We start from the raw sequence: 26,837 nt of genomic DNA, 5'->3' as shown, positions 1-26,837 counted from the left end.
CAGTTCCACTGGCTTTTCTTTTTGCCAATCCTGGGGCTTGAACTCAGCATTTGAGCGCTGTCCCTGAGCTTTTTGCTCAAGGCTGGCGCTCTACCACTTGAGCCACAGCACCACTTCTGGCTTTTTCTGTGTCTGTGGTACTGAGGAATCGAACCCAGGACTTCATGCATGCTAGGCAAGCATGCTCTGCCACTGAGCCATATTCCAGGCCCCACTCTTTGCTGGCTCTTTGCTGGTTCACGGACTTTCCTGCCTGGGCTGGCTTCAAAGCTTGATCCTCACATCTCGGCCTCCTGAGCAGCTGGGATGACAGGCGGGAGCCAGTGGGGCGGGGCCTGACAGACACGTCTTTGCAACCCCATGAACAGGCCATGTGCAAGTCACGTGTGCGTGGGTGGGGGCTCCCGGGGCGGCATTAGTACCTGCGGCCGGGGTCCTGTTCCTCAGTCTGTCCACCTCCATGGTGAAGTCATCCTTCAGGAAGAGGAAGCCGATGATGGAGAAGAGGTAGACGAGGATGAGGGCCAGGACGGCTGTCAGGATGATGGAGCGTCCGTTCCGGGTGACGCTCTTGATGACGTTGAGCAGGGTCTCTTCTCTGTACACCAAGTCAAAGAGCTGCAAAGCAGGGAAGCGGAACACGCCACGGGGCCTGGGTGAGGGACACTGTGATAATGGCATACACAGACACACATCACCCTTCACTGATGAAAACGCTAACCACGACCTGACAAAATGCCCATTGCTTGTCCTGCTGCAGTGCATCAAACAGGTTTTTTTGTGGATGAATCTGGCATCATCTATGAGTTTGTGTGGCGGGGCCAGTCCAGGTTTTGAACCAGGATGTGGGTGATGTCCCTGAGCCTTTTTGTTCAAGGCTGGAGCTCTAACTCTTGAGCCACAGCACCACTTCCAGCTTTTCTGGTGGCTCACTGGAGATAAGAGTCTGGGCTGGCTTTGAACCATGATCCTCAGATCTCAGCCTCCTGAGTAGCTAGGATGACAGGCGTGAGCCACCGGTGTCCATATGCACATGTTGGTTTTATGAGCACTGAGATATCACTTTCTTACAGAACTCTAGAAATAGAACACTTGGATTTGAGCCAGGTAGAAACTATTCAGGAGGCTAAAATCTGGATTGTGGTTGGAAGCCAACCCAGGTAGAAAAAAAAATGCCATGTGATTCCTATCTCCAATTATCCATCACCAAATAAACAAATCTGGAAGTGGGGCTGCAGATCGGATGTTCCAGGGTCAGATTTGGGGCAAAATAGCTAAGGGGCAGTCCCCAAGGCCCTGGGTTCAAGTCCTGATACAAGCACACACAGAAAAGAATACTTCCATCTGAATTTAGGGAAATTATACATTGGGCACATCTAGCTGATGAGTTGATGATTCATTAACTATACCTGTGTGTGTGTGTGTGTGTGTGTGTGTGTGTGTGTGTGTGTGTGTGTGTGCCTGGAACACGTACATTAAGTGTTTGTGCGTGCAGTAAGCTCAGTTGCGTAGTATAGGGATTGCACCACACATTGCTCTCCTGTATTTTTTCTTCTATTTTGCTATTCTCATTTCTTATTTGCAAATAAATATATACTGTTGTACTGTTGAAAAAAATGTACGTGTGAGTGTGCGTGCATGTGCACGCACGCCAAAACGCAGGGCTTCGTGTTTTCACTTCAGGTAAGCACACTACCACGTGAGCCACAGCACCACTCCTGGCTTTTTCTGTGTATGTGGTGCTGAGGAATCGAACCCAGGGCTTCACACATGCTAGGCTTGCTCTACCACTGAGCCACCTGCCCAGCCCTGCTCTGATTTGTAACTTAACAGTACCCAAGGAAAGGGCACTGGATTCGTTGCTCTGGATTCATTGTGAAGAAAGCTTATGGCTTTTAGAAACCTCTGTGGCCAGAAACAGATGTGGCCAAAGTCCTGCACAACCAAAGGATACCGACGTCGGACAGATAGACTGTTATTTCCTTTTAAGCCAGTCGTGGGGCTTGAACTCAAGGCCTCTCAGTCTCACTTGGCTTTTTTGCTCAAGGCTGGCCCTCTACCACTTGATCTACACCTCTGCTCATCTGCCCAGGCTGGCTTTGACCCTTCATCCTCAGATCTCAGTGTCTAATGTGGCTGGCAGGCAGGCAGGCATGCAGGCAGGCAGACAGACAGACAGATCTTTATATATTCATGTTTTTTTGGCCAGTAGTGGGGCTTGAACTCAGGGCCTATGTGCTGTTGCTGAGCTGGCGCTCTACCACTCGAGCCACAGCACCACTTATGATTTTCTGGTGGCTCACTGGAGATCAGAGTCTCACAGACTTTCCTGCCTGGGTTGGCCTTGCACCAGGATCCTCAGATCTCAGCCTCCCGAGCAGCTGGGATGACAGGCATGGGCCACAGTGCCAGGCTTTTAAAAATTAAAAACCCCCACCAGGCCGGGGACACGGCCCCAGCAGAGCCGGGCAGGCCCGGGTGTGCCAGGAGCAGCCGCAGCTGCACCTGCGCGGCCTCTACTCACCAGGAAGCTGTAGAAGAACTCGTGCACGAAGAGGCCCAGCATGCAGACCAGCACGTAGGCCACGTGGTAGAGGAAGGCCACGTCCAGGACCACCGCCCGGTACCCGCGTGTGAACGTGCCACGATTCCCCACAAAGCTCACCAGGAAGACGATCTTGTTGCAAAGCTGAAGGAAGGGAAGGCACGAGGTCACCGCCTGGAAGGCCCTCGGGAGATGCTGCGAAAGTCTAGCATGTGTCCATGCGTGACTTCTCCCGTGTAGGAATCTGCTCCACGCACAGCCCTCGGAGCCCAGCTGCCCGGGAGGCTGGCAGCCGGGACTGAGGTGGGTTTGTTGGTGTTGTTGTTGTTGGTGGTGGTGGTGGTGTTGGTGGTGGTGGTGGTGGTGGTGGTGGTGTGGTATTGGTGGTGGTGGTAGTGGTGTTGTTGTTGTTGTTGTTGCTGTTGCTGTTGATGGTGTTGGTGTGGTATTGGTGTTGGTGGTGTGGTGATGGTGGTGTGGTATTGGTGGTGGTGGTGGTGGTAGTGGTGTTGATGGTGGTGGTGGTGGTGGTGGTGGTATTGGTGTTGGTGGTGGTGTTGGTGGTGGTGGTGTGGTACTGGTGTTGGTGGTGTTGGTGGTGGTGGTGATGGTTGGTTGGTTTTTTGCTGGTCTTGGAGCTCGAACTCAGGGCCTGAACACTGTTCTTGAACTTTTACTTCTTGCTCAAGGCTAGCTCTCTACCACTTGAGCCACACCTCCACTGCCAGCATGTTTTGGTAATTTATATTTTGGGGTCATTAATTGGAGATAAGAGTCTCATGGACTTTTTCTTTTAACTGGGCTATCTTAGAACTATGATCCTCAGATCTCAGTCTCCTGAGTAGCTAATAATACAGGCATGACCCACCGGTTCAAGGATTGAGATAGACAGATAGATAGACAGATCGACAGATAGATAGATAGATAGATAGATAGATAGATAGATAGATAGATAGATAGATAGATAGATAGATAGATAGACCTACACTCATACATACATACATATATATATATATATATATAAAATTTGATAGTAAGTGTGGGTCACCTCCATTTAATTTTAGCTTATAGCTTCATCTGTTCCACAAGGCAAATGTCTAGGTATAAACTAAATGAACACACGAATACACGATAGCATTGGTTTCTGTTTTCATTGACCTCTGCCTTCTGAAGAATGACAAACCAGGATAATTTTATAAGCTTATATTACAATTACACAATTATTGCATAAACCACTTCCATTAACCCACATCACATTAAGTTTAGAGACACAAGTGTTCCCACCAACTCTACAATATCAAACTGCAAGTATCCCATCAAATTTGTCCAAAATTGGCCATGATTATTTGGTCAAAGTGCCCTACACCTAGACCACTGAACCTTATCAGCCAGCGTCTGGCTAGACAAAGGTATTTTTTCTCTGTCCAAGCTCTGTCCAAGCCGCCAGGCACTGGCTGCTTTCACACCTGTAATCCTGGTGACTCTCACACCTGTAATCCTGGCTGAGGAGGCTGAGGTCTGAGGATGGCAGTTTGAAGCCAGCCTGGGCAGGGAACTCCATGAGACTTATCTCCAAGAAACCACTTAGAAAACCTGAAGTAGAGCTGTGGCTCAAAGACGCAGAGTGTGAGCCACACTTGAGCTCAAAAGCTCAGGGACAGCACCCAGGCCCCGACTGAGTTCAAGCCCATGACTCACAACAACAAAAAGAGTAGCAATGTGTTCATGGAGCATTAAGACAGGTTATATCCACATAGTCATTTCTGCAGTGTTTACAGCTGAACTCAGTGCTCCATGCTTAGTAGGCATTCATATTTAGTCTTTCTTAGTAAAACTCTGAAGCATGGCGAGGGTGCTAGCAGCTTTTGCCTGCAATCCTAGCTACTCAGGAGGCTGAGAGCTGGAGGATTGTGGTTTGAGGCCATTCTGGGCAGAAAACTTCACTAGATTCCATCTGCAAAGTAATCAGCCAAAAGAGAATGCTTGGAAGCATGGCTCAAGTGGTAGAACACTGGCTGAACAAGTACAAAGCCCTGAGTTCAAATCCTGGTATGGCCAAAAAAGGTCGGGGGGTGGGGGGAGGAAGAAGAAACTCCATCAGTGTGCCTTCTATTTGAACAGAGACTTGTTTTGGCTGAAATATCTGCATGGAACCAAGAAAAGTTATCTCTCTATCCAGACCCAAGAGAGGGGAAAAGGAAAATGGTGCACACACTTCTGGTTTTCCCCATCAGACATGAGAATGTTGTATTTTTATTTCTTTATATATGTGTGGTTCAAATATTAAGAATATGAGAACAGTGAGCAGACAGATTGACTTCTGATGGCAGCGTCACATTCTTTGTTTCCTGCGCTTTTTAAAATCGGTATTAAGTAATGGAGGCCCAGGGGATGTTTTGTTATCTCTGGCACAAGTCTAGGAAGCGATTATTTCATTTTCCTCACTTGGAATAACATTCAGTAGCCTGACTGAGGGTTAGTTACCTCTTTAGAAACAGTATTTGCTTCAAATAATAGTGCTTCCACATGGCTGTTTTGTTTTGCTTTTGTGGCAGCACTGGGGCTTGAACTCAGGGCCTGGGTGCTGTCCCGTAGCTTTTTCATTCAAGGCTTTAGCTTTCTCTACCACTAAATCTACAGCTCCACTTCCAGTTCTTGAGATAAGAGTCTCAGGGAGTTTCCTGCCCAGGCTGGCTTTGAACCACATCTTGCTTGGTAAGATTACAGAACTAGTCCATTTATTTCCAAACTTCATGCTCAAATATTCGAATATTCAAATGCCAAGAATTAGGGTGGAAAAGAGTACAGATTGGTGGAAGAGGATCACACATATAAATACAGCAATCAGCCCTCCGAAGAATCTTACAGGATAGTAGATTTGATATAACACCTTCTACTGGGGATGGAGGCATGACTCAGGGGGTAGAGCACTAGCCAGTAAGCGACAGTGTCAGATTCTGGGTTTGAGTCTGTTCTCAGAAAAAAAATAACCCTTCTACTGATACTTATTTTTCATTACTGGGTTTCATCTCTCAGAGCTGACTCCTTGTTAGCTGGTGCTCTACCACTTGAGCCACACCTCCACTTCTGGCCTTTTGCTGGTTAACTGGAAATCAAGAGTCGCACAGAGTTTCTTAACTGGGCTGGCTTAGAACTGTGATGCCCAGATACTCAGCCTCCTAAGTAGCCAGGATGACAGGCTCGAGCCACCAGAGCCCAGCTTGAGTCTCCTTTATATTTATAATATACTTCCCATATTGACAACAGCAAAGACCTGGTGATCTGGCTTCTGGAGCATTCTTTTTTGCTGGAAACTGTCATTTTTATTATTTCTAGTTTTTTGAAATATTATAAGAAAATACAAAAATACTGAACTGTAGCCAGGGGCCTAGCTACTCAACAGGCTGAGATCTGAGGATCATGGTTCAAAGCAAGCCAGGGACGAAAAGACTATGAGACTCTGATCTCCAATGAACCACCAGAAAAACCAGAAGTGGAGCTGTAGCTCAAGTGGTAGAGCGGTGGCCTTGAGCCAAAAAACAAAAAACAAAAAAAAAAAAAAACAAAAAAAAAAAACAAAAACCTGAGTGACAGTTCCCAGGCCTTGAGTTCAAGGCCAGGTTGGCACTTTAAAAAAGGTTAAAAAAAGTTTAAAAACAAGTTAAGACTTTCATGTGCTGTGGGTATATTCAGTAGAAAAGAATATTTAAGAATTGCATATTTGTTATTTCATCCATTCATGATTTATGTTTTTTTCATCTAAGAAAGCTCCAGTTTCATGCAGACTCCATTTACACTTTGATTTCTTAAGTGAAATTATTTCTGTAAATGTCCTACTTGGTTTTGTTGTTGTTGTTGTTGTGTGTCAGTCTTGGGGTTTGAACTCAGGGCCTGGGTGCTGTTTCCGAGCTTCTTTTGCTCAAGGCTAGTGTCCTACCACTTGAGCCACAGTGCCACTTCCAGCTTTTTCTGAGTAGTTTATTGGAGATAAGAATTTCATGGACTTTCCTGCCTGGGCTGGCTTCTAACCACAATTCTCAGATCTCAGCCTCCTGGGTAGCTGGGATTAGAGCCACAACACCAAGCCCTACTTGTATTTTGAAACAGCACGTTAGCTCACTCATGCTAAAGTTACCTAAGGAAAGCTTCAAAATGCTCAGCCTTATCCTCATATTACAAACGTTGGTTTAAAAAAGTTATCTCCGTCTGTTATTTGTTTATAGAATTTGTTCACGTGGAAAGGAGCCCAATGTCATATTATTTTTTAACACAGCAGCTTTTTCTCATAGGTCCTTTGATAAAAATTACTCAATTCTAAAATTCTACTGAATGTAATGTAACCTTTCTTAGATGATTTTGAAGCCTCTTCAGGATGTGAACTGTGGCTCACTGTGGTTTCTTTTTAATCAGTAGCTGTGGGTATGGGATACAGAAGGGATTAAAATTGCATTAGATGAATGTAATGACTGAACTGGGTCGTGACCCACATGCCAATTGGTGACTAAATCAACGTTTTTTTAACCTTTCCCTCCTTTCCTTCCCTCTAAATGAAATGAAGGTACAAAGGCTATGCACTATGTGCTGTGCTCGTGAACTGAAATTCACCTACATCAGAATTCACTGCATCCATGAAGGAAAGCTGCAGAACATCACACACCAAATGCACTTGCAGTCGACTCCGTACAGATACAAAGCCACCAAAGTACTTACGTTTGCAGCGCCGAGAAGGATTAACGTGGGGCCCAGACCTATTGTGTAGATGGATCTGAGCATTATGGACACGAGAAATGGTCGGAGCCCCACGGGCTTGGAGAGGAAGAACAGCATCGAGGTACAGATCGCAACAGCTACCCAAAGAAGAGCCGAAAACAATGGCGAAAGTGTGCCTGCAGCAGGGAGAAATGAGTTTTTGCTGAGAAGAAAACTGCAAAGTGGCCAGGCGCCGGCGGCTCCCACCTGTGACATCTGAGGATCACAGTTGGAAGCCAGCCCGGGCAGGAAAGTCCGTGAGACTCTCATCTCCAGTGAACCACCAAAGACCAGAAGTGGCACCGTGGCTCAAAGTGATAGAATACCAGCCTTGAACAAAAGAGCTCAAAGACAGAATCCAGGCCCTGAGTTCAAGATCTGTGACTGACCGAAAAAAAAAACCCTGAAAAATGGTCTGTACTCTCCATGCTACTGCAAGACAAACTGTAAAGCATGGAACTTGCAAAACAATGCATTTCTTTTTACGTATTTTTGTGTGTGCCAGTACTGGGGCTTGAACTCAGGGCCTTAAGCTCTTACTTGGCTTTGTTGCTTAACTTTAGCCCTCTACCACTTGAGCCATACCTCCACTTCCAGCTTTTTGCTGGTTTATTGGAGATGAAAGAGTCTTGTGGATTTTCTGCCTGGGCTGGCTTTGAACCCTGATCCTCATGTCTCAGCCTCATGAACAGCTAGAAACAGGAATGAACCACCAGCAAGCATTCAGCAAAACCACCCCTCTGTACTGTGGATATTCTAAGGAAATATCTTTGAAAACATTACTTATTATTAAATTTTCAGAAAGTTTGTGATTAATTTCAAGGCAACTTAAAAGACTAGCTAGTAGGCCAGGCATTGGTGTTTCACATGTGCAATCCTGGTTGTCAGGATGATGAGATACGAGGATCAAGGGTCAAAGCCAGGTTGGACAGTGGATACCCTCAGCTCTAATTAACCAGCAAAAAGCAAGAAGTCAGGGCCTAGCTCAAGTACTAGAGCACCAGCCTGAGATATAAAAGCCAAGGGAGTGCTGGGGCCCTGGGTGTAATCCCAATGACTAGCACACATGCATGCACAGACACACAGACACACAGACACACACACACACACACACACACATTTTCTCGCTTAAAAAATAGTATAAGCCAAGCACTGGTGGCTCACACCTATAATTGCAGCCTCAGCAGGCCAAGATCTGAGGATCACAGTTCAAAGCCAGCCCAGCAAGGAAAGTCTGTGAGATGCTTATTTCTAACGTGGCGCTGTGGCTTAGGTGGGGGAGCACCAGCCTTGAGCATGAAAGCGTGGAGGCCCGAAGGGTGAAGAAATGCAGCCGTGGTCCTCACTGGACACCATGTGGAAAATGAACTCTGCAACTGATGGGTGAGGACGGGAGGGAAAAACTGGGAGAGAGCAAGGGAAGGGGAACACTCCAAAAAGAAACGTATTCATGATCTGACCTGTCACCTTCAGCCTCCTACACATCACCTTAATAATAACAAGTTAAAAGATAAAAACAAGCTCGGGGAAAGAACCAAGCCAGAGTTCAAACTCCAGACGGAAACCCAGACCCAGACCCAGACCCAGAAGGTGGTGCGGTTCAGTGACATCTGCAGCGGCCGGCAGGAGGACGCTGGGCTCTGGCCGTGGCTCTGCTCCCTCCGTGGTCCTGTAAGGAGACCTGGAGCTCTGTGAGGACACAGGCAGCTTCCCGTGCTTCCCTGAGCAGGGCCTCGCCTGGGCCAGCACACTGTGGCCCTGAGGACACCTGTGAATTCAAGTCTCTCCCAAGAACTCACTTGCTCTCACACAAACTGTGAAGAGTCTCTCTGTCTCTCTCTCTCTCCCTATCTCTCCCTGTCTCTGTCTCTCTCTCTCTCAAAACTATTCGCTATCTTGGGTTCTGTTTGCCCCATCTCCGACTCTGCTTGTGCCAGGGGAAATCCAGGCTGGAACACAGTGGCCATGGCAATCTTCAACTCCTTGAGGAGACCTCCAGGACACTTCCAGCATCCACCACAGCTGAATCAGCCTGGCAGGAACAAGCGAGACAGTCTAGACCCATCCGTCTAAGACAGAGGGGTCCTGCTGGCTGGCCTCGGTTGTTTACAATCTCCTTCGGAATTCTGCTCAATAGCAAGCTCCTGAAGGTAGACACTACTCTTTCGTTAATATTCTAAGCCAAGAATGAACCAGGTATCTGTTGTAATGACCTGGGAGCAAGAAAATCCCGAGAGGCACGGTTAAAGGTGACAAAGGAGTTCTTATTAGTCGGTCTGAAACTGGGCTACCTCAGACCTAGAAGCAACTGCAACCTCCAAAAGGGGGCAGGTTTAATTTCCTTCCCTTTTCCTCCTTCCTCCTTCCTGCAGGCCTCACAGGCCTCTCTCCTCTCCACAGGCCTCTCTGCTCTCCACAGGCCTCTCTGCTCTCCACAGGCCTCTCTCCTCTCCACAGGCCTCTCTGCTCTCCACAGGCCTCTCTCCTCTCCATAGGCCTCTCCTCTCCACAGGCCTCTGCTCTCCACAGGCCTCTCTGCTCTCCACAGGCCTCTCTCCTCTCCACAGGCCTCTATTCTCCACAGGCCTCTCTGCTCTCCACAGGCCTCTGCTCTCCACAGGCCTCTCTGCTCTCCACAGGACTCTCTGCTCTCCACAGGCCTCTGCTCTCCACAGGCCTCTCTGCTCTCCACAGGCCTCTGCTCTCCACAGGCCTCTCTCCTCTCCACAGGCCTCTCTGCTCTCCACAGGCCTCTCTCCTCTCCACAGGCCTCTCTCCTCTCCACAGGCCTCTCTGCTCTCCACAGGCCTCTCTGCTCTCCACAGGCCTCTGCTCTCCACAGGCCTCTCTGCTCTCCACAGGCCTCTGCTCTCCACAGGCCTCTCTGCTCTCCACAGGCCTCTGCTCTCCACAGGCCTCTCTGCTCTCCACAGGCCTCTGCTCTCCACAGGCCTCTCTCCTCTCCACAGGCCTCTCTGCTCTCCACAGGCCTCTCTCCTCTCCACAGGCCTCTCTCCTCTCCACAGGCCTCTTTGCTCTCCACAGGCCTCTCTGCTCTCCACAGGCCTCTGCTCTCCACAGGCCTCTCTGCTCTCCACAGGCCTCTCTGCTCTCCACAGGCCTCTGTTCTGCACAGGCCTCTCTCCTCTCCACAGGCCTCTCTCCTCTCCACAGGCCTCTGCTCTCCACAGGCCTCTCTGCTCTCCATAGGCTTCTCCACTCTCCACAGTCTTCTCCGCGGGCCTCTCCACAGGCTTCTCCGTGGGCCTCTCCACTCTCCACAGGCCTCTCTGCTCTCCACAGGCTTCTCCACTCTCCACAGGCTTTTCCACGGGCCTCTCCACTCTCCACAGCTCTCCTCTCCACAGGCCTCTCTGCTCTCCACAGGCCTCTCCACTCTCCACAGGCTTCTCCGTGGGCCTCTTCACTCTCCACAGGCTTCTCCACAGGTCTCTCTGCTCTCCACAGGCTTCTCCACAGGCCTCTCCGCTCTCCACGGGTCTCTCCACTCTCCACAGGCTTCTCCACAGGCCTCTCCGCTCTCCACAGGCTTCTCCACAGGCCTCTCCGCTCTCCACGGGCCTCTCCACTCTCCACAGGCTTCTCCACAGGCCTCTCCGCTCTCCACAGGCTTCTCTGCGGGCCTCTCCGCTCTCCACAGGTGTGTCTGTCTCTCTCTATCCCTCCCCCGGAGCAAGCAGCCTAAATATATCAGGTGTCTCCCCCCTCCTCCGCCCCCCCCCGCAGCGGCCAGCATGGATGGTGGTGACATCGGCATGGGGCAGGACTTCCCGCCCCTCTGGTTTTCACACTTTGCCAAGAAAGTCTCAGTAGCTCTAAAGGTTAGCAGGCTGGAAAACACACCTGGAGGAAACACACACAGCCCACACCCTGTGCCAGCCCATTCCACGCTGGGCTAGATGACTTTGAGAAAAAAAGATTGAGGTCTGGGGTTGGAAAGGGTACTGTGTGTTCATCTGAGATCTTTTACTGGTTATTGATTCAGGACATACCATATTTTTTCTTTGTGTGTGTGTATATGTCAATCCTGAGGCTTGAACTTAGAGCCTGGGCATTGTCTCTGTGACAAGGCTAACACTCTACCATTTTGAACCACAGTTTCACTTGCAGCTTTTTAATGCTTCGTTGGAGAGAAGAGTCTTACAGACTTTCTTGCTCAGGCTGGCTTTGAACCACAATTCTTAGATCTCAGTCTCCTGAGTAGCTGGGATTATAGGCATAAGCTACTGGTGCCCGGCTAGTTTCTCTTAATTTAGGCATTTATCTCATCTTTGGTTTTCATAAGTTTCATAAATTTGAAAAACACTCTTCTACTATCTTGTAGAATGACTCATTTGGGGTCTGTCTGAAATTTCCCAAATTGAAATTATGCCAATATTTTTTGGCAGAGTCCTGGCTAGAGCAATGTATCAGGATTCAATGATTACTTCATTAAAGCAATTTCTCTATTTCAATACTACTCCTTGTCCTTTTCTTAATAGGTAAATATATTGTGAGGAGATGCTTTAAGACTACAGTCAATCTCTTCATGTTTTTCATTATGTGATCAACTATTATTTTAGCATCTGTTGATGAGTCTGACAACTGTGTTATTTGTCAAATGGCAACAATCTATTTCCATTATTGCTCACACAGTTTATTAACTAGAATACAATTATTAAAAAACAAAAATCTCTCAGCTAAGCACAGGTAGCTCCTGCCTGTAAGCTTCTCAGGAAGCTGAGGTCTTAGGATTACAGTTCAAAGCCAGGCTAAGGATATAAGTAAATAATATTCTTACCTCCAATTAAGTAGCAAAAAGCAAAACTTGGAGGTATGGCTCAAGTGGTAGAGAACCAGCCTCACGTGAAAAAGACAAGAGAGCAAGGCTCTGAGTTCAAGTCCTACTATTGGCGCACACACACGCACACACACGCATGCACATGCACATACACACACACGCGCGCGCACACACATGCACACATGCACACACACGCACACATGCACACACGCGCGCACGCACACACATGCACATGCACACACACGTGTGCACACGCACACACACGCACACACATATGCGCGCGCACACACACACACACAGACAGAAGTCTCTCGTGTCTGGACGCTCTGTGTAATTTCAGGATTGCTTTAGAACACTGTGCTATGCATCCTGTGAGGAAGGGTGGGCTCTTACCTTCATCTCCATCGTCTCCAAATGGGTAGAACAGGGCGACAGCGAGATTGATGAACACGGCCAGGTTGAAGGAAATGCTTCCCCACAGGGAGATGTGCCTCGAGAACCAGAACAGGGTGGGGTTGCCTGAGAAACAGCCAGGGCGGGGTCAGGACAGAAAAGAAACTTTCATTTCAACTCATGGTGTTCTGAGTGAAGCTTCATGCACTGTAAGAGAACACTTCCAGGAACATCAACGGTGGCTTACGTGGGAAAGTTTCTTAAAATTAATCACTTCTTCCAGGCACCAGTGGCTCACACCTGTGATCCTAGCTACTCAAGAGGTTGAGATCTGAGGATCCTGGTTTGAACCCAGACAGGAAAGTCCATGAGACTCTTAGCTCCAGTGAACCACCAGAAAACTGAAAGTGACACTGTGGCTCAAAGTAGTAGAGCACTAGCCTTGAGCAAAAAGAGCTCAGGGACAGCATCCAGGCCCTGAGTTCAAACCCCACGACTGACCAAAGTAATAATAATAATAATAATAATAATAATAACTTTTGTATTGCTTTTCTGACTCCTTCTTAATCCTATGTCCGCTTTTCTGGCTGTTGTTGTTTACTTTTATTTATTTATTTTGGGGGATGGATAGTAGGGCTTGAATTCAGGGCCTACCTGGGCTCTGTCCCTGAGGTTTTCTTGCTCAAGGCTGTGCTCTACATTGAGCTACAACACCACTTCCAGCTTTTTTGCTAATTAATTGGAGGTAGGAGTCTCCTGAACTTTTCTGCCCAGGCTGGCACCAAACCATGATCCTCAGGTCTCAGACTCCTGAGTAGCTGGAATTATAGTCATGAGCCACCAGTGCCAGACTCAGAAAAGATACTTCTATAGTAATTTCCTCTTATGTGTCCCCAGAGCTAATGAGGACCCAGTTTAGCAGCTGCCTATGACTCCTTTTAGTAAAATGGCGTCCCTGTATCCATGGTAACATGACCTCTAAACTGGCTGCAATCCCATGCTTTAAAGACAGAAATTACTAGCAAAGGTGAGCTGCTCATAAGAATTCCTGTAACAGGAAGAGACTCTGTGGGGGATGGGGGAAGTGGGAGAAAAATGAGGGGGGGTAACAATGTTTGACAAGAAATGGACTCATTGCCTTACATAACAGTGATCCCTCTGTACATCACCTTCACAGTAACATTAATTTTTTTTGTTGTTGGTCATGGGGTTGAACTCTGGGCCTGGGCGCTGTCCCTCAGCTCTTCAGCTCAAGGTGAGTGCTCTACCACTTGAGCCACAACGCCACTGGTTTTTGTGGTTTTCTAGTGGTTTACTGGAGATTAAGAGTCTCACAGACTTTCCTGCCAGGGCTGGCTTTGAACTGCGATCCTCAGATCTGAGCCTCCTGAGTAGCGAGGATGACAGGCGTGAGCCACCGGCGCCTGGCAAAATTAAAAAAATACTTTCAACTGAAAAAAAAATCCTATAACACAAATTCTCATGGAAATCTGAGTCTCAGCACTGGAGCACAGAACTGCTTGCTGGGAGCTGCTGATTTATGATGTTTGTCCACTTTCAATTGTAACAGTTTGCCAACAACCTGGTGGGTTTGGAAGAATTCACATCTGGGCGCTGTGTTGTGCCTGTCATCCAGCCACTCAGGGGCTGAGATCCGAGGGCCACAGGACACACCCAGTGTGGCAAAAAGTTCTGGGAGACTCTTAGCTCCAATGAGCCAGCAAAAAGCTGGGAGTAGAGCCGTGGTTCAAGTGACAGAGCACTAGGCTTGAGCACAAAAAGCTCAGAGACAGCGCCCAGGCCCAGGGTTCAAACTCTAGTACACACACAGGTTTACATGGCTTGCTGTCATGTATTTAATGTGCTGAGCTACTACCATTTACACACAAACTCGTGGCTTCAGCTGAATGAGTACACTCACTCCTGATTTTCTTCTGCCACTTCATCTCGTTGTAGAGATCCTCCGTTTGCTGGAAGAAGTCGTTCACCTTGCTTCCTTGCTCATCCCGCTCTGTCGTGTTGAACACGCGGGACTTGGACTCTCGCGTGAGGAATTCACAGATGCTGGGGACAGGGAAAACTATCTGCTCCATGGTCCGGTCAGGCCGAACAATCTGAAAACATCCATTCATTTATAGTTGATAAACTGATTTTCAGTAATATCAGTTATCGTAATTATGTTCCATTCACCCTGCCAAGGGGGGGGGGGGGTGAGTGCTACTCCTGAGGCTTGAACTCAGTGCCCGGACACTGTTCCTGAACACTTTCAATTAACTAGCACTCTACCATTTGAGACATAGCTCCCTCCACTTCTGGCTTTTTGTTTTGTTTTGGTGTAATTGGTTGTGGGGCTTGAACTCAGGGATTGGGAGCTGTCCCTGAGCCTTTTTGTGCTCAAGCACACATTACCACTTGAGCCACAGTTCCACTTCCATTTTTTGAGTGGTTCATTGGAAGGACTTTCGTGGCCAAGCTGGCTTTGAACCGCGATCCTCAGATCTCAGCCTCCTGAGTAGCTAGGATTGCAGGTGTGAACCAATGGCATATGGCCCATCTTGTTTAGCTTTTATAAACACAAAGATATAAATATAAACACCTGATCCTGTGTCACATTGGAGAGAGTTGAAGTGTACATGAAGCTCACAGTATTTCATTGTGATCAATATTGGTAAATTACTGCAGGCTGGAAGTGGGGAGGGGAGATTCACTGAAGGGCACCTGTGAGCTGTACTGTGGACGAACACGAGAACTAGTGTCTGCGGAGAACTTGTGGACACCAAAGCCTTTTAACATTCAATAACTTCTCTTTAGAAGTTATTATGGCAGGTAATTGGTTATAATCTATCAGAGCCAACTAATGAAACTATGCAATCTAGCCAGGCATAGGGGCTCATGCCTGTGATTCGAGCTGCTCAGGTAGGCTGAGACCGGAGGAATGCAAAAAAAAAAAAAAAAAGTGTGCAAGATTCTACAGCTGATGAATCAGCAAAATGGCTGACTGGAGGCCTGACTCAAGTGGCAGAGCACCAGCCTTGAGTGAAAAAGCCAAGGAGAGCTTGAAGCTTAGAGTTTGAGCCCCAGTACTAACAATAAACAGTAAATAAATAAGTACCTGCACAGTGTTAATGAGTCGTGATAAGCCTCAGCTCACTCCAACTGGATTAGTTCAGCCAGTAAGTGTCAAGATGATAATCAGGGTAGTGATGACAGATAGAGCTCCCAACACACAACGCTGAATCCATAAAGACCATGGGGCCGACTGCCATCGGCCACTAAGGTATGATTCATTTTGGGGGTGAAGAGGCCAATGACCTGCTCTAGCTTATGATACCAATATGGAAACTTTATCTAGAGTTTTCCACATTTTCTACGCTTTGGACCATTAATACAGGCAGAGATTTCTATTGTACCATGCCTTCCTTTTTTTTTAATGTTCAAAAATTGCTTTTGTAGGCAGGTGCCATAGCTCATGCCTGTCATCCTAGAGTCTAGGGAGGCTGAGATCTGAGGATCGCAGTTCAAAGCCAGCCTGAGCAGAAAGTCCATGGGGCTCTTATCTCTAATGAACCACCAGAAAACCGAAACTGGCGCTGTGGCTCAAGTGGTAGAGCGCCAGCCTTGAGCTGAAGAGCTGAGGGACAGCGCCCAGGCCCAGAGTTCAAGACCCATGGGTGACAAAAAATTGTGGGTGTGTGCGTGCGTGCGTGTGAGTGTGTGTGTGTGTGAGAGAGAGAGTACTGAGGTGTGAACTCAGGGCCTCACGCTGTCCCCTGGCTTTTCCACTCAAGGCTAGCACTCTACCACTAGAACCACAGCTCCATGTCCGGCGTTTTGGTCATTAACTGGAGGTAAGAGTTTCAAGGACTCTCCTGACCAGGCTGGCTTCAAAGCCTCGATCCTCACGTGTCTCAGTCCCCTGTGTAGCAGGGATTACAGCTGTGAGCACCAGCCCCTGGCTTGGACACTACCTCTTAGTGTATACCTTTCACTTCAATCACTCAACGCTGCCTAATCCCTCAGAGATAAAGCTATGGGGCTGGAATGGCTACCTCGATCTGGGCAGTGTGGCTGGCGTAATGCTTCAAGGCTTCGTCCCCGTCTGGGTCGGACCCGGGTTTCAGCAAGTGCTGCAGCAGCTTATTGTGGCAAGCCAGCTGAAGGGGGAGAGAGGATTTAAACAGTCAGGTGGCCAGGCCGCACAATCGCCCTGCTTTGGCTTCACAGTGGTTGGTTACACTTCTGGAAAATACGTATTGCCTATAAACATCATACATAATCAAACCCAAGAGACCAACAATTAATACCTCATGATTTCGATTAGGGCTTCATTGGTCAAGAAATACTGTACTCATGAACTGGCATGTCAAACTGAAATGAGCCAGGCCTGGGACAAACATCTGTCAGCCCAGCTACTCAGGAGGCTGAGATCTGAGGATCACGGTTCAAAGCCAGTCCAGGCAGGAAAGTCTACGAGACTCTGATCTCCAATGAACCAGCAAAAAGTCACAAGTGGAGCTGTGGCTCAAGTGGTACAGCTAGCCTTGAGCACAAAAGCTCTGAAACAATAGTCCTGAGTTCAAGCCCCAGGACCAATGCATGTGCACATGCTCACACACACACACACATATACACACACACACACACACACACACACACACACACACATGCGCACGTGAAAAAATGAAGACACGTCCTATGATTCTAAGTATGTGAACATGGTACCAACACAGAGATCTGTTTGTTTGTTGTCCTAATTTGCAACATGTCAAAGTTCAACATACCTTCTTACAAATCAATTCACATATACACCCAATCTTTTGAAGTAGCTAATTCCCTATCTATGCAAGCCTATTAAAAACATCCTGAAGAATAACTCTGTGAACCAGACTTTCAGTTCTTTCTGAGGGGTTCTTGAAGTGCATTTCATCAGACAAATCTGTGCACTGTATACCTTGCCATATACACACCCTTTCATATGACTTTTTAAAAAAAGAAGCAAGAGAAAAGCTCCCGAAGTAGGAACAGGGCCTTTGCTCTTCCTTTTTTTAATGTGTGTGTGTGTATGTGTGTATGTGTATGTGTGCATGTATGTATGTGTGTGTGGTATGTATGTATGTGTATGTGTGTATGTGTGCACGCGCATGTGTGTGCTTGTACTGTGACTTGAACTCAGGGCCTCATGGTTTTGCTGGGCTTTTTCTCTCAAGGCTGGTGCTATACTACTTGAGCCAGATCTCCAGTGCTGGCCTTTACTGGAGATAAGAGTCTCACGGCCTTTTCTGCCTGAACTGGCTTTGAACTATGATCCTCAAATCTCAGCCTCCTGAGTAGCTGGGATGACAGGCGGGAGCCACCAGTGCCTGACTCTACAATATTCTAAAAGGCTTGTGCGTGGCAGAAATAATCATGGTTGAGTTAGGACAGGAAGGACAAAGAGGAGGCAGGGAAGGAAATGAGAAGAGCTGTGTCTACTCTGGGGGCCAGACTAGCAGACAATGAGGGAAGGAGGTGGAAAAGGGAAAAGTCTGCGGGAGCTTTTCCCTCCCTCCCTCCCTCCCTCCCTCCCTCCCTCCCTCCCTCCCTTCCTTCCTTCCTTTTTTTTTCTGAAGCTGTGGTCTGCAGACATGAGCAAAAAAACCAAGATGTATGTTAAGTGGCGATTTGGGGCCCTATGCTAGACGGGAGGTGGGGATTTTGAAATGCAGTGGGTTTTAGAAACTCTACTTTTATAGCTCAGCATTGCACAGAATTTCTTGTAAGCAAGAACTGTGCCTGCCCCTCCAATGCTGGGTTTAGCTGACCACGACCTACACACCGCTCTGCTGCCCCTCCAATGCTGGGTTTAGCTGACCACCACCTACACACCGCTCTGCTGCCCCACCAATGCTGGGTTTAGCTGACCACCACCTACGCATCGCTCTGCTTTTTTCCACCAATGCTGGGTTTAGCTGACCACCACCTATGCACCGCTCTGCTTCCCCCACCAATGCTGGGTTTTAGCTGACCACCACCTACGCACCGCTCTGCTTCCCTTCCTGCCATCTTGCTGGGCTCGCTCACGCTCCTGGCTCAGGCAGGACACGCTAACCTTCTCCTAATGAGTGGATTAATGTCTCCCCTTCCTATCGGTCAGCTCACTCCCATGGATTGCTTTAAATCCCGCAGTCACCCAAATGGAAGACAGACCCTCCAGTGTGCCCTCCTCCTCAGAAACGTAGTGTGTGTGTTTGTGTGTGCGTGCTGTGTGTGTGCCACCCATCTCCAGAAAGAATGGGACAAGACAAATGGAAAGATGGAAAATGCTCAGAGACAAATGGAAGGCTGGCTCTTCTTCAGAAGGATTTGCAAATGTGTGACACAGGAAGTGTTCCGACGTCAAGAACACAAACATCAACAGGTTTGGTAAAGTCAGACTCATTTGTTTCAGTTTTTGGTTTGCCAGTCCTGAGGCTTGAATTCTAGGCTTGGGCTCTAGTGCTCAAGGCTGGTGCTCTCCCATTTGAGCCACAGCTCCACTGCGGGTCTTTCTGCTGGTTCATTGGAGGTAAGAGTCTCATAGCCTTTCCTATCAGGGCTGGCTTTGAACCCCAGCTCTCAACCTCCTGAGTAGCTGAGATTATAGGCGTGAGCCACCAGCTCATGGCTTCCACTCCTTGTTTCTTTGCTGTCTGTGGGTGTTTCTGCTGCAGAATGACTGGCAGAATTTGGTATTTGCAACAGATGGTGATTTTAGAATCTAACCCTTCATGATAAGTGGTGACGTTAAGTAAGCTTGGAGAAATCGATGGTGCAGGTTTTCCTCTCCTATGTGGAAGTTAGATCTAAAACGCAAACACACATGATAGCACACACGGGGTTACATGCATATAAACACAACAGACTAATGGATGGTGTACTTAAGGGAAGAGTCCACTTGTACAACTAATGGACCATTGACAAAATGAATACCAACAGCTGAAATACGTGGTACTGTTGCGGGGGGGCGGGGGGCACACAATGGAGGGAAGAACAGAAAATAAAGGCAGTCACTCTATTCAACACACATTATGGAAAAATCAGACTAAGTAATTTGAGGGTAGGAGTGGGAGGGGAAAGATAAAGAATGATGGAGGGGTGACGTGGATCAAGACGCACTGTACTCAGAACCAGAACCGCAACCGCTTTGTACAACTACTCAGTGAGAATACATAGTCAAAACTCACAAACGAGCCAACAGGCTTCAGGCCTAAAATCACCACCACAATCACCACCACGTGTGTGTGTGTGTTTGTGTGTGTGCGTGTGCATGTGTGTGTGCATATATATATGTATATATATATATGTTATACCACATGTATGTGTGTATGTGTGTGCGCGTATATATGTATATGTGTGTGTGTTATACCACATGTATGTGCATGTGTGTGCGTATATGTATATGTATATATATGTATACGTTATATATAGAAATATAGATAAACAGACAAATAGATTTCTGAGGGATGCCTTCTGAACCAACACAGTTTACATATCCATAACCAATCTTTTCTCAAGGATAGCATAAATCCTCACAAGGGATTTCCCCAAACCATCCTCGCTGTATAATTTAAGATAATTATGTGGTTGGGCCATAAATGGGAGCTATTTTTGGTTTGGTTATGGATAATTAGTTGTACTTCTCAGGGCTTAGTTTTTTTATGTCAACAATTTATCTTTTAGTATTATCTTGTCATACTGTTCCGCCATATTTTTGTGTCTAAGTAATTCTGAAATGTGAAATTCATCAACAGCCCCCCAACAAACCATTTCAAAGGCTGAGAAATCTCATCACGTAATTAATAAGACTCATATACTTGCATTATTGTCTTGTCTCTGATATCACTTCAATAATATATAAATGTGTACTATTATGTCAGTTCACTTTCTTGTCCTGAAAGCCACCCCAGCTCATACTTCTACAATAAGTCTTCAGGATAAAATGTCATCTAGATGGTGATGCTTTCTTCATTTATGGTTGAACTAGAAAAACAAGTTAAATCTATCAACATAACAGGCAAAATGCATACAAGCACACACACAGACATATATGTCACTATACTACATATCAATATGCACGTTTTTGTTGGCTTATGGGTTTACTAATGTGGTTCTTTATGGCTTCATTTATAATCCATTTAGCTTTAAGCACTTGCTTAATAATGTTAAGGAATAAAAATGTAAACATTAAGAGATCCTTTCAAGGAAGTGGCGCTGTGGCTCAAGTGGTAGAGCGCCGGCCTTGAGCTGAAGAGCTCAGGGCTCACAACCACCAAAAAAGACAAAAGGGGGGTAGGGAGGGGGGCTATTGCACAACATCCCATGGGCAGATGTCCATTTACAGTTCCAAACTTGCCAACAAGCCTGTCTTAGAAAAAGATAACTTCAAACCTGAATGTGTTGGTGAAATGAAATGGATCAAATAATATTTACCACGAATGGGACTTTTTTCCTGGTCCTGGGGCTTGAACTCGGCTGAGCCTCGTTGCACTCAAGGCTAGCGCTCTACCACTTGAGACACACAGAGCCACACCTGGCTTTTTCTAAGTGGTTCATTGGAGATCAGAGTCTCGTGGACTTTCCTGCCCAGGCTGGCTTCGAACCATGATCTTCAGAACTCAGCCTCCAGAGTAGCTGGGCTGACAGGTGCCCAGCTACAAATGGGAGTTCTGTAAGCCACAAGATGGCAGCGAAGAACTGAGAAAGCAGCCCCCTGACCGTCCGGGAGGAGCAGTCGGCTGCCTCGCGCGCGGTGCTGGGAAGGTTTGTCCACCAACAGATCACAGAGAAGACAGTTGCCCGCTGGTGTCCCCACCAGACGGAAGCGCAACCCACATCACCCGCGCCTCCCCGTCCCTGCCCCTCTGCCCCAGGACTTCAGGGGGGGTATTTCTAATTAGGATGATAAGGTGATTGCAGAGGTGTGGCAGTGACTGAGTCAGGTCATGAGTGCACTTTTGGGGACAGTGTCCCCTCTTCCCTCCCGTCCCCACCCACAGTGGTAGAGCTCATTCTCCACCTGGTATCCAGTGAGGACCACAGCTGCCTTTGTCCACCCTCTGTCCCTCCAGTGCTGTGCCCCCTTTGGCCTCCCAGAGACAGAGAGATGAACAAACAAGACAACAAGGAAACAAAAACCACCACCGAGAGAAGACCCTCTTGTTTGCATTTCCTGGGTAAACGGCTGGCACCTCGGTGTTCCTCCTCAGTCCTCCCTCCTTCAGTCTCCCGTGAGGACCACCCAGGGTCCTGCGGCATGTTAGTTTAGATCTAGCTTCCACGCAGGAGAAGACACGGGCTGCTTGCGTTTCTGAGGTGAGCTGGGCTTCCCTCCCTGGACGTGAGTCCATCTCCCTGCCTCTCAGGGAGCTGTGGCTTTTGGGTTGTTGGGTTTGGACAGGGGGCTGTCTCTTCCCTCCTGCTCCAACAAACCTTGGTAAAGAGCGGTTCTCCGTGGCACGTGACTTGGCAGCCCCCAGGTGTCAGGGGTTGGATTTGTTTTGCAACCCAAAGGCTAGAGACCGGAAGTAACGCAAGGGTATAAAAGGAGGCACCTGATGGGCCAGGATGTAGATGTTGTGGCCCACGTCCTTCGGGGAAATGCCGTCGTCGCGGGCCTCCTCCTCCCCGCGGTCGCCCTCCACGCCCTGGCTATAAGCGCTCTTCACCACGTCAACCTAGAGGGAAGAAACAGAATCAGACAAGGGACACTTCATCCCGATTCCTCTTCCTGACAGCTCACCTCCGTCCTCACCTCCCACCACACACACGTCAGATGGTAAGCAAGATTTTAAAAGTGAAAAGTAGCCAGGGCGTGGGTGGCTCCCGCCTGTCATCCCAGCTACTCAGGAGGCTGAGATCTGAGGATCGCGGTTCAAAGCCAGCCTGGGCGGGAAAGTCTGTGAGATTGATCTCCAGTGAACCACCAAAAAGCTGGAAGTGGTGCTGTGGCTCAAGTGGTAGAGCATCAGCCTTGAGCAAAACAGCTCAGCAAGAACATTTAGGCCTTGCCGTCAAGCCCCAAGATTACCTCAAAAAAAAAAAAAAAAAAGGAAAAAGCTTTCTGAGACGGAAAAGCATAAAAGTTCTCAAACTCTGAATATTCTGACACTGTGTTTGTTTGTTTGTTTGTTGACTAGCTTTGAACTCAGGGCCTCTGAGTTCCCTTACGATTTCATACAAAGCGGGCGCTCTACGTTTGAGCCAAAGCTCCACCTCTGGTTTGTTTTTATGTTAACTAGAGATGAGTCTCGTGGATGTTCCTGCTCAGGCTGGCTTTGAACCTCTATCCTTGGATCTCAGCCTCCTGTTATTTGTTTTTAAATAGCTTAATCATTGGGGAATCAAGTCTAGAGACACTCAGTCCCACACAGACTGGTGCGGTGTCAGCAAATCAGCTATGCACTTTCTCCCTTGAATTTTAGCCTTTGTATTAGTGTGTTAGAGAAGCATTGCCACACTAGATCATGTCAGGAATTATGGCAAAAGAAGTCTCTAGATGCTCAGCATTTAATCAGTTTTTTAAATAAATCGCATGTTTCATTGGGTAAGTGTTTTTGCTCTACAACCTGTTGAATCTATGATGTGATGCCTATAAATATGGAGGACATAACTGTACTCACGATTAAACCAAAACCAACTTTTCATTTTTTCTGGAAAAATGCATGTGGACATAGTTTAGGAGAGTGCGATGAGGAAAGTGCTTAGGATGAATACAACAATGAGGTGAGAACATTTCCACAAGGAGACCCGCAAATGGCTACAAGACACGGGCAGAGATGCTCAGCACCCTTCACCGCAACTGAAGTGTTCCTCAAGCAAGGTGAGCCTCCTCTGCGTCAACCCAGCCAGAAGGGTGACTTCGGGGAAGCGAAGAAACCACAACAGCTAGAGGGGATCGTAGTGGGAGAGGAATCCTTTACACTGTCGGTGGGACTGTAAATTAACGCAGCCACTGTGGAACTCAGTATGGAGGTTGCTTGAACACACAGACACACACACACACACACACACACACACACACACACACACACTGAAAAACAACTAAAGATCCAGGTGCAGGCAGCTCACGCCTGTCATCCTAGCCACTCAGCAGACTGAGATCTGAGGATCATGGTTTAAAGCCAGCCTGGGCAGCAAAGGAAAATCCAGTGAAAATCTCCAGTGAAGCTGAAAATCTTCCAGGAAGCTGGAAGTGGAGCCGTGGCTCCAGGTGGTGGAGCGCTAGCCTTGAGCAAAAGAGCTCAGGGATGGCGCCAAGTCCAGGTCCTGAGTTCAAGCCCCATGAACAACAAATATAAACAAATAAAAAATAAAACCTGAAGACTGACAGATCTACCGCAGCTGAAGGTACTGAACATATAGTTGAGATACCTGCACACCATCCTAATAAATCACAGTCGTTCACACAGGGAATCAGCCTGGGCGTCCGTCAGTGGTAGCGTGGATGCCCACTTCACCACTGAGAAAGCCAAGTAACGCACACTCTCCCCCAGCTGTGACATCCAGTCCCTAACAGGAAGACAGGCCTGTAAAGCAGGCTGGTGGGGGGGCACCGGCTGGACAGAGGGGGGATGGGAGAGGATACGGGAGGAGCTGAATATGGAGGACGTGTATTTTACCCATGTTCACATACGGGACAAGGAAACTTGTGAGCCTGTTCTGAGAAGGGGGGGAGGGGAAGGGATGGGTTTGATCAGGGAAAGTGATCAGGGCAAGAAAGCACTGGTATGCAAATGATATGCTAATAAATACTGCATGGGAATAAAATATGCAAATGGCCACAGGGAAACAAAGAAACAAGAATCCCATGGCCCTACCAGCCTCTGCCCGGACGGTCTGTGACGCATTCTAACAGTAGGTCGTGACGGGTTTGGTTTTGGAGATGCACACGGCACGCTCGCGCCTCTTTGGAAAGATTTCTTACCAGCTCCCGGGGTCTCATGTTGAAAAGAATTCTCTCTGCATTCTCGCTGTCATGTCTGCTTTCCATAATGGCCAGCAGAAGCTTGGAGGCATTGTTCTGGAAATAGGAATTGAGTTAATGCACAGGTTAAAACTGATCATGAAGTCACCGTCTCTTCAAGGTTTTTGCTTTCTTTCTTCCTTTCTTTTTGTGCCAGTCCTGGGGCTTGAACTCAGGGCCTGGGCACTGTCCTGTGCATTTTTGCTCAGGGCTGGCGCTCTACCACTTCAGCCACAGTCCCACTTTAGCTTTTTTTGGTAGTTTATAAGACATAGGAGTCTCACAGACTTCTGCCTGGGCTGGCTTCAAACCACAATCTCAGATCTCAGCCAACTGAGAAGCTAGGATTACAAGCGTGAGCTACCGGTGCCTGACTCAAATCATTTTAAGACAGTCAACGTTAAACAGTCAACGTTAGAATAAAATACTAAATGCAACTGGCATTTGGTCTAGGAAGATAATTGCCACCCGGATTTTGGTGAAGGTTGTACAAATTAATTCTACTGAATGTTTGCAGTACTGAATTCCACCTGACTCCTTCAGAAGTACATCCTAAAGACGCTCTCTTGGTGATTAATATCAGGAAAAACAATCAATGCTGATTGGTTGTAATGCACCAGGGCTACTAGCCCACCATAAATGCATTTTAGCACTTTGAAGGAAATTTTATTTTTTCTGTCTCATTTTTATTTTACTTGTATTTTTTTTTTTTTTTTTTTTTTTGCAGCTTCACACTAATCCTAAAAAAGTAAGGCTCTGGGACCGTGGAGAGCTTCACTCAGGAGAATCTAATGCAAACGGCGTGCCAACAGCGGCAGAGCTCCGTAATGAGCCGGGCAGAGCAGACACACACACATCCAGTTTCAGAGGGTGATCAGCAGCGTGGCATTGTCAAACCAATTTTCCTTTTCACGTTAGGTCAGAAGAACAGAGGGAAACCTTTGTAAATGACCTACTCAAATGTGAACCACTCTGCAAGCCTTGTACTTGCACAAACAGACCAAAAAGAAAAAAATTCAAATGTAAGTTTCAAACAGCAGGAGAACTTTCTCCACAGGAAGCTGGATTCTTTAAAACAAAAGGTAAAATTAGAAAATGAAACCATCCTACTTCCTTATAAAGTCAGCCCTCCATCTTCACAGACTAGTAAAGATGATGACCGATTTTCTTAATTCATAATTATATGCTAGAATCCATAATTATCTGCCAATTATATGCTGCTATCATTAACACTAGCTATGCACTAAATGAATACATAAAATATACTCAAACTTACAGATAATTGAGCAATTAGATCCAGAAGGAGATGATATCAAATGAACCTCAAAATTTCTAATAAAGCATCTCAATAATGTTACAGGAAATTTATTATTTAAAGCACTCTATGCATGAAATTCCCTGAAATTTGAACACACACCATTGTGTCTTAGAATCACTGTTCTCCTATTAACCAAGATGTACAAAAGATCAGCGTTCCTTTAATAAGGGGTAGTCACCCACTTCTTAAAGAACTATACCTAAAATATTTCCAGAACATTCACCGGGCACTGGTGGCTCTCACCTGTAATCCCAGCTACTCAGGAGGCTGAGATCTGAGGACTGCAGATTGAGGCCAGCCCAGGTAGCAAGGTCCATGAGACACTTATCTCTAATGAACTACCCCCCAAAAAATGCCAGAAGTGGAGCTGTGGCTCTAGCCTTCAGTGAACCAGTCAAGCGAGAGCTCCAGGCCCTGAGTTCAAGCCCCAGTACTGGCACAATTTCTTTTCCTTTAAGGAGATTTAGAAAGAAGAGAGACAAACCTAAGCTTACTCTTTTGCACTTTTTTTTTTTAACTCTTTGCACTCTTTTGTACTCTCTTGACTTCCTAGATGGAATTTTCTAGTAGCTCAACATACACACGATAGTGAATGTTGGATATCCTTTCCATCTCTTTAGAGTAAAAAGGAAAAAAAAAACCCAAAGAAATAAAATTGAAAGAGCGATAGAACAAGGGAAACAAACAAGCAAATGGCACAGCATCTGCTTCAAAGAAGTCTTTGTAATTTAACATTATCACTTTTAATCAGGAGCTTAACAAGCCTGTTGACTTTACTATCCCATTCTGGGAAGCCATGGAATTGAGCGACCCTTCCCTTCGAGCGGCGGCCACTGTACCTTGAGCTGGAGAACCAGGTCCATCCGGTATCTACCCAGAGGGTTAATATCATTCAGGATCAAAGCAATGATAATATCGATGCCATTAGACTCGTGGGTAGCAATACAGGTCTAGAAAACAAAACAGTTGTGAAATCACAGGTGATTGCGGACATCACCCTGGACATAAGGGAACACAAAATCATAAAGTCACTTTAGCCTCTGGGCTTCTA

At 47.1% G+C, this 26,837-nt stretch overlaps 1 protein-coding gene across 2 annotated transcripts in view; it reads right to left on the bottom strand.

Annotated features, from left to right (window-relative positions):
• The window catches only part of Itpr2 (inositol 1,4,5-trisphosphate receptor type 2), a 171,018-nt gene that overhangs the window by 13,895 nt on the left and 130,286 nt on the right, over window positions 1-26,837 (bottom strand). For both annotated transcript variants that reach the window (XM_070011588.1, XM_070011589.1), the window contains 9 exons: window positions 26,626-26,736; window positions 24,430-24,525; window positions 22,058-22,180; window positions 16,538-16,642; window positions 14,410-14,602; window positions 12,489-12,614; window positions 7,256-7,431; window positions 2,525-2,689; window positions 423-618 (listed from right to left, as the gene is read on the bottom strand). In XM_070011588.1, coding sequence (XP_069867689.1) covers window positions 423-618; window positions 2,525-2,689; window positions 7,256-7,431; window positions 12,489-12,614; window positions 14,410-14,602; window positions 16,538-16,642; window positions 22,058-22,180; window positions 24,430-24,525; window positions 26,626-26,736 — 1,291 coding nt within the window. The remainder of the gene's footprint in view (window positions 1-422; window positions 619-2,524; window positions 2,690-7,255; window positions 7,432-12,488; window positions 12,615-14,409; window positions 14,603-16,537; window positions 16,643-22,057; window positions 22,181-24,429; window positions 24,526-26,625; window positions 26,737-26,837) is intronic.

Source organism: Dipodomys merriami, unplaced genomic scaffold, assembly GCF_024711535.1.
Source record: "Dipodomys merriami isolate MVZ:Mamm:240054 unplaced genomic scaffold, mDipMer1.0.p SCAF_84, whole genome shotgun sequence".
NCBI classification, from domain to species: Eukaryota; Metazoa; Chordata; class Mammalia; order Rodentia; family Heteromyidae; genus Dipodomys; species Dipodomys merriami.
The sequence above is the reverse complement of the archived record's forward strand: the minus strand, read 5'-3'. Positions and strand labels throughout refer to the sequence as shown.